The following is a 16020-nucleotide window of genomic DNA, read 5'->3' as shown; positions in this document are numbered from 1 at the left end:
TTGCATATTGCGTTTTTATTCATTATTATTATGATAAATAGATAGTTAACAATTAATTAAAAACTTTTTATGGACCGATTTTTCGAAAAAATTTTTTTGTTGAAAAAAATGATTTTTGAAAAATGACCCATAAAAACATAAATTTCATAAAAAAATATTCAAATTTTAAAGAAAATGTGATTTTTGGACATCCAAAGTGTATTTATGATAGTATAAATTTATTTTATGGCATAATCCGAATATATTCATCATTAACAACAATGATCATAAATAAAACATTTTATTAAATATCTTTTATCAAGCCCACAATTAAATTTATTTTTTTTTGAAAATTTAGAATATGCTGTTTTGGTTTAACTTGAACCTAAAAGTTTGTAATTCGTTCACTTTTATATGTTCATTTAAGTATTTTATTATATGAGCACTTGTTTTATTTTGAAAACAGCTCTTATTTTTCAAAAAGATTAACATGTTCTTTTCCACTTGAATATTTTTCAGCTGAAAGATAAAAATTTCAAATTAATTAACAATAAAATCCAAAAGGTATTATATGTTTCTTCAAATAAAATTATGAATTTATTTGCTTTTTTCTAAAATATTTTCTTTTCCTTTGATACATTAATGTATTTTTATATTAGACTCGATCAAAACATCCATTAATGAATAAATCATGCAAAAATAAACAATAATCACACAAAATATCTCGATGTTTAGAAATAAAATTAATGCACTAAAAAAAGTTTATTTATTTATTTATTTATTTATTTCCATTAAAAAAGAATTGTTTAAATGAGAAATTATTTGTTTTTCAAGTTTATTTGATAAATGACATATATGAGGGATACGATAATTGTGGTGAAGCAGTAGGAGAAGGAGAGATAGAACTGTTAGGATGGAGTGCAAGAGAAGGGATGGCGATGAATGGAAGCTGGATTGAAGGGTGAAAGTCAAAGATAAGCAACGAAGGAGGAGAATTGAAGATAGAATAAAGTTTAGGAAGATATATAACAGTTGAATATTATTTTTTTGAAATATGTTTTTAATCGGATGACAATGACATGTTGTTTAGATCAAAAGTGAATGCAAACTCATTGGAATTTTTTCACTCCACTGACAATTCCATCGTATGTGCTGAAGAAGAATGGGAATGAAAACGGGAATGAAGGAGATGAAATTGCACTGTTTGTGAATTTGTGTTCAATGAGAAGAAAGGTGATTGCTGATGAAACAGGAGGAAATGGAATGGATCACAATGCAGGATGGATCTCATCGCCGAGTGTGCTTGTGATATCTGTGGGGAGCTGGGCTCTTTTTCTGGAGGATGTGGTGCTCTCAGGAGCAATTGGAGGAAGTGTTATAACAGCACCTGTATTTGAAGTTGCATTGAGGCAGCTGAAGATGGATGATGTTTAGATAGAAAACATGAAAATATCACAGCCTCTGTTAGCCGATCCATCATCAGCAGAATAGTTGTCAGGAGAAAGTTTACTGGGGAATTTGACAATTCGAAATGTGAAATGGACAGGTGGAGATGGCGTTGTGATGGCAAAAAAGCGTGAAGGGAGGAGAAGCATTTGTGGTGTGGAATACAACAATTGAAGGGTGTAAGTGTGCGAATGGAAATGGAGGGGGGATAAAGGTTGATTTGATGTCTTCAACAATCTAAACTCATATTGGAACAACCACATCGCAAGATGGAGAACAATGAAGGTTTGTGAATGAATTTTTCTCAAATAAAATGGAAATGCTATTCAAATTGTTTTGATAAAAAAATGTTTTTTTCAATTCTTTCTTGTCAAAATGCGCAGAATGTATATATTAAAAAAAAGAAAACAAAGCATAAACTTATCCATTCTTTTTGATTAGTGGTCATGCCAAAAGAATATTTCAAGGCTAAGACAAAAGTTAACATTCAAAATATTGCTCTTATACTTCAAAAACAAAAAAACAAAAAATTAAAAATATTTATATGGGACTGATCAACATTTTTTGTTTTTGTTTTTCATAGTAATATTTCTTTGATTTTTTCGATAATATAGAGTTAAATAATTAAGTTTATTAATAATATATTGAAAATTTGAATATAAACGTCAAATTTGCTACTGGTACAATTTAGACCTATGCCCATTTCTGGTTTTGGAGGCTCTTTAAATTGGAAGGCTGAGACTTGTGAAGGAGGAGGCCGAGGTGATAAAAACACAAAATAAACCACAATCCACCGTAATTTAATTTCTCAGTTTTTGTATAGGCAAAGGCATTAAACAGGAGCAAAAGAGAGAAGATAATAATGTGGGATCAGCTGAAACGGAAGAAGTGTTTTTCGTCATGACTTGAGGTGAAAGCGAAGTTCTAAAGCTGAAGGATTCAAGATATCTGTAAAAGTCAACAATCTGTTTGTCCATTTTTTAGGAATAATGGAGAGAGGAGAGAAACGATGAGGTGGAATAAAAGAAGTGAGGATATATTGAAGAGTTAGAGGAAGAGGTTGAGTGTAAAGAGGATGAACAAGGAGTGGAAGGTGTGATGCATTCTGGAGTGAAATAATTGTTGACTGGGTGAAAGTTTAATTTACCCAGATGGTATAAAAATATGAAGAAGGACGGCTTTGATGAGAAAAAGAAAAGGAAGAAGAAGAAGAAGAAGAAGAAGAAGAAGAAGAAGAAGTGACATCAGAATCCGGGAGTGACATTTTATTAGAATCCGAATAGGAAAGCAGAGGAGAATGAGAATGAGAACGATAAAATGAACAAACAGAAGGGCATTGGGTTGAGTTGAACGTTGTTGAGCAAACATATCAAATTGAACTGAATGAAGAAGTGAGCTTTGTGTAATCCACAGAATTGGTGGATTTTGAATATTGTGTTCACTCAATCGACTCTGAGATATTCTTTCGACAGCTGCCAGTATTTTTTCTTCAAATGTCATTTCAATTTCTTTAATAATTATCTTCATTGCTTGGGTCTGTCCTTTCACTTTCCATCAATTGAATTGCACTTTCTTCCACTGATTGTTCCATCGCTGCTTCAATATATATAAGGCTATCAACTTTCAACTTCTCATTCAGATGGAAGGAAAAGAAGGGGGGAAATTTTGACAACAACAGTTTGTTGAAAAAAAGAGACACAAAAAAAAAAAGAAAAAATACTGGTGAATAAAATGGAACAATAACCGTTTTTGATTAAAGAACATATTAAATACTCGAAGAGATTAATATTCTCACTTTCTTCTGCTGAGCAATTGAATATCCATTAATGCTTCATTGTATCTATTTCCAGTAATATTTGTATATGCAAGTAAATGATTCATATTCAGGCGTATTTATAACACTTCTATCTTTTCTGTTTATAATGAGATTTAAAGAGAATACTTCTTTTTGTGCCATTGATCCTTCGCTGCTGAATGGGTTCTGCTTCGAATTCAGATGACTTTTCATTTCTTTCCGTTCCTTCTTTTCTTTCTTTCTTTTTCTTATTTTGATTGTCTTTATTTTTTGTTCTTCCGGCTTTTCATCGAATTTTCATTTGAAATAAATTCTGCTTGTGTTTTAGAATGTGAAAAAGAACTAATGATATTGAAGACAACCTCTCTGTTCATCATTCGTTGTATCTTTATTTAAAAAAATGGATATATCCATTATTTTTGTGGAAACCTATTTCATCAATATCTTTCAATTTTACTCTCATCTTTCTTGTTTACTTGTTGTTGGTTGTTTTTTTTTCGAAAGGTCTGATTGACTTCATTTTTAATGATTCAACTTTATGCTCAATTGTTGCTTTATGTTTTGATTTGATTCAATAATAAAGTTATCCTTTATAAAATGGTTGATTTTTTTCACAATTAAATACTTAATAAAATTTTGACACAAAATCTTTGAAAAAAAAATTTTACATTTCAATAAATTGTATTTTGTAAAGTTATAAAAAATTTCAAACCTTCATTGATTATTCATTCCAGAAAAAGTATATGATAAGTCGCATTAACATGTAATTCAGAATAAGCCAATATTTCACAATAACTAATTTCATCAGAGTTATCAATTTGGAAAGGTAATTGATTCAACTAAGTTAGTAGCTCATTTTTGTGAACGCTGTTGAACAAGAAAAAACGATAGTTATCATTTAACGAATGATTTAGGGTGGTTTTTTTATCCGGATATTTTTTTTATAAATAGTTTAATCATCCCATATTTCATATTAAATTGATTGTTTTTAGTATATTACAAAAAGTCAACAGTTCGAAATTAAGATTAAATTACCATCCATAATCTCTGACGGAGGGGAGATGGGAAGTGGAAGGAGGACAGCTTTTCCATCTCTGATTTGTGCCTCCCATGAGGAGATTAGGTAATAGCAACGGGGTTGACTAAGTTAGAATTTGATCGAAAAAGAATTTTTTTTTGATTTTTTTCATTTCAGAATAAATTTTTTTTAAAAAAATAAAAACAAGATCATAATCAATATTATATTTGTATGAGCGTAGTGAAACAAAGAAAAGAAATTGGATTAACGAAATTGAGAGACTTGATGAAATCTTTACAAAATCATCATATAAAAAATCGACAAGAAAACAAGGCAACAATTTTTTCAGATGAAAAATCTAACATTGCTGATGATACGAATCTAAATGAATTCTCTCGTTCATCGATAAACCGAGCCATAACTGCCGTTGAAAAAGGTAGAACCGTGGGAAAAGTTGGTCGACCAGAGCTGTTCACTAAAGAAGATAAAGAAGTGATTACAGGAGTCATCAGAATAGAAAGCATGACAGGAGGAAGTTATTCTTTAACTCAAACAAAATGATTGGTTTGTATTTTTGTTTTTTTTTCTTATCTATATTTATTATTAATTAAAATTAAAGATGGAGTCTGTGCTAACTGACAGAAAATTTCTACATGGAGAAGAAGAAGATCAAGAAGTTAAAATTTCAAAATCAACTCCTTATTCGTTTGTCAAACGCAATCCCGATCTTAAAACATCCATTCCTCATAACGTTGATATTCAACGTTTATCTGTATCCAATAAGCAGTCTCTTCAACCTTTCTTCTCTCTTCTTCGATCACTTCATGACACTCACAAATACTCCACTTCACTCATCTTCAACACCAACGAATCCTCTTTCCGTCTTTCCAATTCCACAAAAAATCCTGTCATTCATCCTTCAGATGTTCCAGTCAGGTTTTCCAAAACACCAAGCAACATGCCAAACTCCACTCTTGTGGTTGCAGTTGCAGCTGATGGTTATTCTTTACCAAGCCTTGTTCTTTGGCCATCTAAAAAACTTCCACAAGAAATGAAGGTCTTGCTCAGCCCGCAGCTTCACGCCAGAGCAGACAATGATGGATGGATGACTGACACATTATTTGCTCTCATGATGAAGAGATATAGCTGCTATGAATTATTCTAAGAAAATAATTTCGTGACAAAAACGAAGATAGATGCTTGCTTCTCTTGGATTCTCATCCTTCAAGAGCACAGCCAGATCTGTAGCAAAAATTTGCAGATGAATCAATTGACATAGTTACATTTATTCCACACAGCACTCATCTCACACAGCCACTTGATGGCGGAGTTTGTGCTGTATTTTGAAAGTGTTTCAATTCCAATTATGTTGTTCCTTCTTCTTCTTCGATTACACTCAGACGAAAAGCAGTTGCATATGCCCTGCCACAGGCTTTGCAAACTGCATTGCTTCCTTCAACAATTCACTCTGCATTTGAAAAGAGCAGCGTGCTGTTTGGACTATCCAATTCTGTATTAATGAAGTCATCAAAACTTCTTCTGTTCAACAAAAAAAAATCCAATCGTTTCAATTTCCATGGAAAAAATATTTCTGACCAAGCATTTTTAGATGAATGGAAAGAATACAAAAAGAAGAAAGAGGAGAAGAATATTGATGATTCTGCTGAAGAAAAAATTGAAAAAGATTTGTTTTCTGAAGACAAGCCGAAAAAAAAGAAAAATATCCAAATCCCATATTTTAAAAGATGATGATTTAGAAGATGATAATGAACGAATAAATAACAGAAAAATAATAAAAAGAGAATTTATGGATTATATTTACTATTGATTGTTGCATTTTTTTCGAAAATTTCAACATGCTATTTTTAAAAAATATTTATTTTTTTATCAAAAAATAAAAATTATGTCCGGATAAAAAAATCACCCTATAATAAAATGACAAACTGACTATTTTGAAAAGAATAACAGCTTATTGAAATTTGTGAGTAATATCATGATTAAACACTATAATGATTCATCATTTTATATCATAAATAAAAAATAAAGTTAAAATTAAACTTTACAAATGCAGGAGGATGTGAATGAAAATTTTCCGATTTGACTAAAATAAATACGATTCAATAATTATGATTATGCACAAGCAGTAAAAGTTCCACAAGATAGTTTTCCAAAATGGTAGAACGAATGGAAGAATTCATTTCTTTTTGAATGTTTTAAACTGAAGAATTTATTTTGAGAGTTAGTGGGTAAAAGCACAGAAAGAAATTTTATCTGAAATAATCAACATTTAAAAATAAATTATAGCTTTTGGATAAATTATTGAGTAATTATTGAAAGTTGCTAATAATTTATTTTGGCACATTTTGATCGAAAAATTATTGTATTTAAGCTTTGAAATATCACAAACAAAATTGCAACCAAAAATATTTTATCCAATTCAAATTATAGTAGTTATATATATATATATATATATATATATAAGTGAAGGATGAAACTTCAAGCAATTTGTCAGGTCAGACAGGCTTAATTTGTTGTTTCAATTATTAATTTTATTGGATATATTTATATATGGGTGATTATTTTTGAAATCATATTTATTCTTTCAAAATTTTTAGTTCGAAATTTTCTTTTGAATGTCAACTAATGAACACTGAAAAATGAAAAAGCTCATAGAAAACATCTCTATCTTTATTTGAGTGAAAACATTTGTTTTCAAAACAGTCGTCATGAATTGTGCATTTGAAAACAAAATTTTTCCAAAAACAAACAATCTTTGAAAAATTAATGCCCCGAAAAAAGTTATGATTTCAAAAATAATCACCCATATTCATTTCATCCATTTAGGTTTTTTTTATTTTAGTAAGTCAGTCAATTCTTCAAATTTTTATTTTTTGAGTCCGTCAGTAACACAGACTTAATTGTAATAATTAATAAAAGTTGATGTCATTCTGAAAAAGGCAGAAAAATAATGTTAAAAAACTCCAAAAATTAAATGATCACTGTTTCATAATAGAAATTATTTTTGATCTATACCACAATAGTATATATTTTATAATTTCTCAAGGAGTTTGTTGGCTTCATAGCTCATTTTATGTATTCATGCATGCTATGAATGCGTTTTTGTATTTTTTTATATTGAATTTTTTATTTATATTTTTTTAGATCTTAGCTAATGAATGCCATTGCTTGATATGTTTTTTCTTTACTGAAATAGGATATATAAATATAAAACGCTTGATCATTTTGGCTACCGTGCAAATTCATATACTTTACATGTACAAGGAATAAGTCAAAAACTGCAGGTTAATAGTCTTTAATGATAACTGTACTTCGAATGGAAGAGCAGTTTTCTTATACGGCCTGTAATCTGATGCTTCCGGTTTAATAATGCTTGTTCAATGACTGTTTTGCATGTTGTCGTGATGGAGGAATTATATGTCGTTCTATCAATTCCATCAATATTGAGAACAAGTCGTTCAATGCTTGTAACGCGCAAAATCAGCATGGAGGAGGAATGCTAATTTATACGATTTCTTTGTGCGTCAGGGTCAGCGGATGTGAATTTCAGAATTGCAAAACAGTTAATTATGGAGGAGGACTTTATCTCGACAATTTTCAGGATTCAGGAACAGGATGCATTGGAAATGAAAATGGTGGAGGAGAGAATGCATGTGTTCGATTGTTGTTTCTTTTCATGCTCAGTTACAAATACTGGTGGTGGGGGCATGTGCTGTGCAACTATTTCCGCGAATCAATTCAAAATGAGGAGCATTCAGTTCATTTCATGTTCTGTCTATTCATATGGAGGAGGATTATATTTTTATCCAAATCGAGCAACAGCACCAAATGACAAAATCTATTGTTGTTTCCTGTTCTTCCATGAATGCTATTGCAGAAATGCTTCTGCTCCATTCGGTCATAATGTTGAATATGCAGATGATTTTAACATATATTTGAATAATGGAAATCCATTTTATGAATGTTACACAACGAATTCAGATGATCAGAGAATGTGCTATTCCTATAATTATTCAAATGGAAACACTTGGTTGCATCAGCACACAGAAAAGAAAGATTGGCTGAAAGACAAAATTATATATGTTTCAGTGAATGGGAGTGATGCAACTGAATTGTGTGGTGCAAATGAATCAAATCCGTGTCTGACAGTGAAGAAGGGATTTGAGATGTGTGAAATACAAATTAGTTTGGCAATCACGCTGATGAAAGGTAATCATCAAAGCGAAGTGACAACAATTCAGATTGGGACAAAGAAGATTTCAGTCATTGGGAAAGGGAGGATGGAAAGTGCGATTGGAACAGGAGCACTTTTACCAACTGGAGCGCTGTTCATTGTGTCAACAGGTCATCTTGGTTTATTGCACATGAAGGTTGATTGCAACTCAAATTTAATCCCTTCTCCAAGTGTGGCTGTGGTGTCTGATGGAGGTGGGTCACTCTCATTGGAGGATGTTGTGATCACAACGAGTAATGTTGGAGAATATGTGATATCATCATCAGTGTTTGTGGTGCATCTATCACAGCTGTCGATGGTTGATGTGGAGATCAAAGATATGAATATTTCTCAACCATTGTTCTCTGAACCTGTTTTATCTCCTTCTTCATCTTCCTCATCTGCCCTTTTTTTTACAGCCACTGCTTCTGGAGAAAGCATGATTGCGAACTTGATTGTGAATAATGTGAAGTTGACAGAAGGAGATGGGGTGGTTGTGGCAAAGAGTGTGAAGGAAGGGGAGGCATTTGTTATTCAGAATGTGACAATTGAGGATTGTGAGTGTGAGAATGGCAGTGGTGGAGGGATCAAGGTTGAGATGGAAACAGATACAAGCAAGCTTCAGGTTGAAGCATCAACAACAATGAACAGATGCACAAGTGGAGAATATGGAGGAGGGATGATGCTGCATCTGGCTGATAACTCGGTTGACTTCTCGATTGTGTCAGTTGACTTCTCAGGGTGTTCTGCTTCATTGGGTGGGAATTATGTGTTTGTGAATGGGAGCAATTCAGCGAGCTGGGGAATAACAAGAGAAAAGCTGAATGTTCAACATGATGAATCAAAATACAATGAGGTGGTGGGATATGATCGGAGTGACACAACAATGGGGCTGTTCCCACTGAATGTGTTTCTGGACAGATATCCAGATGCAGCACATGTGGGGAAGGGGAAGGATGGGCTGGGGGGATACGACTCGTGGTTCTGTGGGTTTGACTATTATCCGTGTGCCACCATCACGCATGCAGCGCAGGTGAGATATCCAGACACAAACAAGAAGATGGAATTGGATTCAGGATTTGAGTTTGCTGAAGAGGTTGGAATGACAGACTCCTTTGAATGGGAGATTTCATGTGCCACAAAAGGGATGGAAGTTGGGGTGAAAGCGCCAGAGAATTTTGAGTCATCTTGTCTGATTGAGGTTCAGAGCAAATGTTCAATAAGAAACATCAAGTTTTGTGTTCCATCTGTTCTGTCTGGTGCGTCATCATCATCTCTGATTTCATCCAATTCAACACTCTTCACACTCACTGACTGTTCTGTTGTTTGTTCGTCTGAGAATTCCATTGGATATTGTTTTGTGAATGTGGTTGGGGAAAAAATGAAAGTGGAGGGATTGGTGATCACAGAGACATTGAGATTTGGAGAACATTCAGTGATTGAGTTTGGCGAAGGGGTGGAATCAGTTATGTTTTGTGGATGTGAGGTGAACAACATTGAGAAGAGAAGTGGAGATGGAGGATGGGTGAGTGGAGTGGTTGGGGCAGAGGGGGATGAGGGGAAGAATGGGATAATTGTGATTGACTCGTGTGTTGTGAAGGGGTGCAGGTGTGTTGGTGGAAGAGGAGGAGGGATGAGTGTTGTTGTGAATGGGGAAGGGAGTGTTGTTGTGAATGGGAGTTGTGTGATTGATGGGTGCGAGGCGAAGGGTTCAGGGGAGAGTTCAGAAGGGAGAAGTGAAGGGAGAGGGGGGGGGATGATGATTGTGATGGAGAGCAGGGATGGCTCAATGAAAATGGAATCTGGAAGAGAGGGATTGTTTGTGTTTGGAGAGGATAACAAAGCTCAATATGGGAAGGATGTGTTTGTTGAATGTGGTGGAGGAGTGTTGTTGGAGTGGAAAGTGAATGGAAGTTCATTATCATTTTTTGACTCAAGTGTGATTCCAACAGATGTTGTGAAGTTGTGTGGGAGTGAGGATGGGAGAGAAGGGGAAGTGATTCCGCTGTTTGTGTATTTGTGTTCAATTGGCTCGAAGCTGAGAGTTGATGGGAGAGGAGAGAGGGCGCTGGATCAGAGCCATTGTGGGTTTGAGGAGTTTGGGTGTTTGACGATTGACTATTGTGTTGGGAAGAGAGCGAGCAGCACTGTGAATGAAATCGAAGTTGTGTCCGAATCATGGATAAAGAATGAGATGAAAGTGGTTTCATTTGGGGTGAGTGTTTCAGGGAAAGAAGAAGGGATGAGAGTGTTAGTGAGGGATGAAGGATCGATAACCCAGAATAACCTTATTGAATGTTCAAAATCATTTGAGATGAGACATTTGTCATTTGTGCTGAATGAAGAGATGAATGGGAAGAAAAGTTGATTCATTCACTCCTCCTCCTCAACATCAACCATCACAATGACCAGCTGTTCAGTCACATTTGGAAATGATGAAGTGATTGGATTCAATGTGATTTGTGTTGAGGGAGGAGGGCTGACTGTGAATGGATTTGTGATGGAAGGGGGAGTGAGAATGAGTGGGAAATCACCAATTGTTGTTTCGAATGGAGTTGAATTGGAGATTGTGAACAGCCGAATGAGTGGAGTGGAAGTTGTTGGTGGGAGTGAAGGAGGAGGAGGAGGAGGATGTTTGAATGTAGAAATGAGTGTGAATGGGAATGTGAATATTGAAGGATGCAATTTGTCATCAGTGTGTTCAGGGGGGAGTGGGATGAAAGGGGGAGGGATGAAGATATCAGTGGGGAAGGGAGGGAGTTTGGAGATGAAAGGAGTGAAATTATCGGGATGTGTTGTGCCAACAAGTGAGATTGTGAGCGGAGGGAGAGGAATGGGAGGAGGGATGTTTGTGAAGCTGGCAGATGAGATGGGAACATTTGTGATGGAAGGGATGGGATTTGAGGGATGTGATGGGTGGAAAGGGAAGAATGTGTTTGTGTCAGGATGGGATCTGAGAGAGATTGTGAATGAGGAGCACCTGATATGGGAGATGAGTTCAGATGAGTTGAAGTCATTGGATGAGCTGTGTGGATGGGAGAGGAAGACAACAGGAGAGGAGGGATATGTGATTGCACTGGTTGTGTATTTGTGGAGGAACTTGAGTGGGGATGGGTTTGTTTCTCGAGAGAAAGGAGGAGACTTCAGTGGGTGTGGGTATTCCGAGGCACCATGCTCATCGATTGACCACCTGATGTCACTTCGATATCCAACACTTGGAGGAGGGGAAACACATATTTCCATTGTGGGATCAGGGTTGCTGAGTCATTCCATTTCATTTTCTTCTTCATTTTCATCATCAATTTCAGATTCACCAAAAGTGGTGATTGAAGGGACAAAGAAAGGGACAGGAGTGACGATCAGTGATGAAGATGAGAATGATTTGTCTGATGATGATTCAATGATATCCTCGAATGTGAGTCTGTCATTTGTGAATGTGTCATTCACAAAGCCAGCCGTCACAACCCATCATTCAGTGTTGATTGAATCCTCTGGAGCAAACACATTATTGTCAGTTTCAGATTGTTCATTTGGGCCAGGGAGGGGGGTGGCAGAGAGTTTTGGATATTGTGTGATGAGAGTGAATGGAGGGAGTGTTGTGATTGAGAGGAGCTCGTTGAGTTTGATTTCAGAGTTGAAAGGGTTGATTGCCTTCAGTCCAAGTGCAGGTGAGGTGACTGTTCAGAATGTGAACATTTCATTTGCTGATGCGAAAGAAAGAAGCCTGATTTCGATGATGGAAGAGGATAACCAGATGAATGGAGAAAAGAAGGTATTTTCAAATGGGAACAGACCAGTTCTGAGGGTTGTTGGGTGTTCATTTTCCAATATCACAAATGAAGGGATTGGAGCGAGTGTTGTTGATGTGGGATCATTTGAAGATGGAGTGGAGTGTGTGGTGGATGAGTGTTCGATGTCGAGTTGCAAGAGTGGTTTGAGTGATGAAGGAGGGGGGATGAGAGTGGTGCTGAAGAGTGGGGAGTCGGTGTTGAAAGTGAATGGGAGCACGTTTTCGATGTGCAAGTGCTCGAGTGAGACAGGGTGTGGAGGGGGGCTGTTTATTGATGGATCAGACCCACATGCGAATTATGGAAATGAAAGTCAGATTCCGCCTCTGAATTTCAAGATTGTGAATATCCTGTTTGTGATGAATGAGGCACATGTGGGGAAAGACGTGTTTGTCAGATGCCACTCGATTTCTCACCAGATCAACGAAACACTGTTTGCTCTGAACTACAACCAGGAGTCACTGAACTCGAACAACTCGATCTGTGGGAGGGATGGTTGGAGCGAGGAAGATGTTGATCTGATTCCGCTGATCACATTCTATTATTCGGCACAGGTGTTTGTGAGTGGGAGAGGGAGTGATGGGAGGGGATGTGGGGCACAGAGCATTCCGTGTGCGAGCATCGACTGTGGGGTTGAGCACATCGAGGAAGGGGTGATGAATGGGATTCTGATTGATGGAGAAGGGTTTGTGAGGAAGGAGTGTGTGATTGGAGATCTGGTTGTGAATTCATTGAAAAAGACACAGGCGACAGTGAAACTGAACTCCAAGATTGAGAAATTAGCTGAGAAGGATTGTGTGATGGAGTTTGTGAATGTATGTTCAGTGGAGAGGTGCTCATTCCAGTTTGAAAATGGATTTGAATCAACTCACAATTGTCTCATGAAAGTGAAGAATGGTTCAATGGAGATGAGAAATTGTGAATTCTTGTCTTCTTCAACAACAACAGTTGAGTTTATGAAGTTGAACAGTTCAATTGTGAGTGTGGAAAGTGGAGAGCTGAAGATATCAGAAACAACATTCAGGGATATTCATTCAACAATATCAGTTCTTTCATTTTGTGAAGAATCGAATGTGACAATTGTTGAAACAAGAATATTGAATATCGAAGGTGAGGGAGATGTTGTGAGTGTTGGAGGGAAAGCGAAAATGGAGATGAAAGAGATGGTCATTGAAAATGTGACTGTAGCATTAAAGAGATGTGTTGTTGTTATGGAAGATGCTGAGAAAGAGGTGAGTGTGCTGAACAGCTCATTTGGAAAGTGTGTGAATTCGGTCGATAAGGGAAGGGTGATGCAGATCAGGAATTCCAAGAATGTGAGGATTGAGGCATGTGTGTTTGATGGAGAAAAAGAAATTGAGTTTATCAATGAAGAAAACAAGAGAATAGAAGGATTGTGCAAATGGAATGGGTCATTGGTTGATGTTGAGAAGAGCAATGTGGAGATGAGGGAAACAACGATTATGAAGAGCAGGGGAGGTGGGTTGTGGGTGAGTGGAGGGAGTGTGAAGATTGAGAAAGGAGAATTTGAGAACAACAACCCATCGATTGAGGGATATTCATCAGCCAGAAGGAATGTGATTTGTGAAGGGAACGGGGAGTTGAATGTTGTGAGTGTGAAAGGGGGAGATGGAATGTTGCCAAACACATCTCTGTGGATATTGGATGAGGGATGCGAATTGGGAGGGATAGCAACTGAGAGAGCATCATCATTTTACATCCCCATTTTGGAAGAGGTGAAGAACACAACACAGCCAAATGGGGATGTGGAGTTGATGATTGTGGGAAAGTTGCTTCTTCCATGTGATTTGTCGGTGAAGATGAGCATGAAAAATGGGGAAGAAGAGGAGATAGTGAGAAAGGGGATTGAAGAAGAAGGGTTTGTGTCAGAGAATGAGATTCACACGTTTATTTCATGTTCTGAATTGGAGAAAGTGAGAGAAGAGACAGAAGTGAGTGTGTGGATTGTGTTTGGGAAAACAGGTTCCCTTTCATCAACAGATTCGGTTATTGTGAAGAACAGGAGTGAAAGTGTTGGAAAAGGAGATGAAAGGACTGTTGAAGGAGGGAAAGAAGGGATATCTTCTTTGTTGTTGATTATTATTGTGTTGGTTGTTGTATTATTTATTGTTCTCGTCATTGATTTAATTTCTACAGTCAGATGGAGAAAGCAAAAGAGAAGAACAAAGGAATTGGAAGAGATTGTGAATGACACAGTGAGGAAGGATCCAAAGGCATTTGAGAAGGTGACGATGGAGATGTCACCAGAGGAGCAATGGAGGAGAGCAGAGAGAGAAGCAGAGAAGAAGAACGAAGAGAGGATAAAGAAGAGAGTGTATGAAAATAGCTTGGGACATTCAGAGTCATCAGAACATCTTCTTTCTGAGAGTGGTTCCACTGAATACATTTTGGGGAGAGATTCAGACAAGATTCCTCAATGGATGTTGGAGAAGGTTGATGAGAAAGAAGAAGAAGAGATTCAAAAGAGAACACCATCACCATCAATTTCATCCACCTCAACCACAGATACTTCAGACACAGATTCCACTTTTATCCGACCAGAGAGTCTGTGTCCAACCACCTCGTCCATGTCTAATCTGGTGGATGCGATGGCCTGTTCATCTCCTCATGAGAAGCTGATTGTTGATTTAAGGGATTCACTGTTCATGTTGTTGCATGGGCTGAACAAGACAAAGGAGATGGCGATTGGGACTCTTCAGGAGAGGGAGCAGACAGCTGCTCAGATCCTGTTCTGGGTGGCCAATCTCGCTCTCCACTCCTTTGACGAGATGGAAAATGGATTATCTTCTCTTTCCACTCTGAGTCCTCACATTGTTCTGTTCTCTGAGCACATGGTGATCTGCATTGTTTTGCACTCTGACTTCTCATCTGATGATGATTCGGACTCATCATCCATCTCATTATCGACTGTTGTGACATCTGCCAGTGATGATAGTGACTCCCTTCCCTCATCTGCCTTTGAAGATGAGGATGACTTCAAAAAAGAGTGTTTGAGGTGGAAGGCACCAGAGCTGCAGGTGAACAAGAAGATGGGAGCAACGAAGAAGTCAGTTGTGCTTTCGATTGGGATGATGCTGTGGGAGTGTTTGACTCTGGATATCCCGTTTGGGGAGTATCCAGCAGAGGTGGCGGGAGATAAGATTTTGAATGGGGAGAGGCCAAACACGGATGCTCTTCAAAACTGCTCTTTGAGAAGAATATTGAAGAGCTGCTTCTCTGAAGCTTCAATCGATCGACCATCTCTTAATTGCATGAAGTTAGAGTTTATCCAGCACTTTTCCCAAGGAGCGGTAATTCTGGTGATGTCGGATGCAATTGACGATGGAGAAGAAAGTTGAAGATTTTTAAGGAAAAATAGTGGAAGAGATTATACAAGCAGTGCGGCTTCCAATTAACAAAACAAAAAATTGATTAGCGCAATTATGCACTAGACTTCGTCATCATGAAATGATAAAAGTTTTGCTTCATTGTTATCAGCGAAAAGAGTTCCTGTCAGCCTTCAAAAGTGCGAATGAAAAAAGTTATTTTTACAGTTCAAAAATCAATTAATCGTGTTTTTAACTAATGTATCGTTTTTCCCAGCTCTGAGTGATTTCATTTATTTTATGTTTGTGGCGTTTTCTTTCATTAAACAAACAAAATATTTAAAGAGATATTATAAAGATTTTCTATTTAAAGCTTTTCGTGTATGTGTTCACAATTTGAACTTAAAACAAAATATTTGCTTAGAAAATTATGAAAA

At 36.6% G+C, this 16020-nt stretch overlaps 4 protein-coding genes across 4 annotated transcripts; all 4 read left to right on the top strand.

Moving 5' to 3' along the window:
* Positions 1-1080: 1080 nt before the first annotated feature.
* MONOS_14405 (uncharacterized protein) lies at positions 1081-1413 on the top strand (the record flags this gene model as incomplete). Its single annotated transcript, XM_067867206.1, has 1 exon — positions 1081-1413. One exon carries the CDS (start codon positions 1081-1083, stop codon positions 1411-1413), a length of 333 nt encoding a protein of 110 aa, XP_067726243.1.
* A 3444-nt stretch (positions 1414-4857) lies between these two features.
* MONOS_14404 (uncharacterized protein) lies at positions 4858-5403 on the top strand (the record flags this gene model as incomplete). The annotated part of the gene is made up of 1 exon (XM_067867205.1): positions 4858-5403. One exon carries the CDS (start codon positions 4858-4860, stop codon positions 5401-5403), a length of 546 nt encoding a protein of 181 aa, XP_067726242.1.
* Positions 5404-7999: 2596 nt separating this feature from the next.
* Positions 8000-10837, top strand: MONOS_14403fu15696 (uncharacterized protein; the record flags this gene model as incomplete). Its single annotated transcript, XM_067867204.1, has 1 exon — positions 8000-10837. The coding sequence occupies one exon, from the start codon at positions 8000-8002 to the stop codon at positions 10835-10837; it is 2838 nt and encodes a 945-aa protein (XP_067726241.1).
* A 36-nt stretch (positions 10838-10873) lies between these two features.
* On the top strand, positions 10874-15616 carry MONOS_15695 (uncharacterized protein; the record flags this gene model as incomplete). Its single annotated transcript, XM_067868587.1, has 1 exon — positions 10874-15616. The coding sequence occupies one exon, from the start codon at positions 10874-10876 to the stop codon at positions 15614-15616; it is 4743 nt and encodes a 1580-aa protein (XP_067726240.1).
* Positions 15617-16020: the final 404 nt, after the last annotated feature.

Source organism: Monocercomonoides exilis (genome assembly GCF_001643675.1).
Source record: "Monocercomonoides exilis strain PA203 chromosome Unknown scaffold26-1319188, whole genome shotgun sequence".
NCBI classification, from domain to species: domain Eukaryota; phylum Preaxostyla; order Oxymonadida; family Polymastigidae; genus Monocercomonoides; species Monocercomonoides exilis.
Note: the sequence above shows the minus strand (reverse complement) of the source record. Positions and strands in the feature narration are given on the sequence as shown.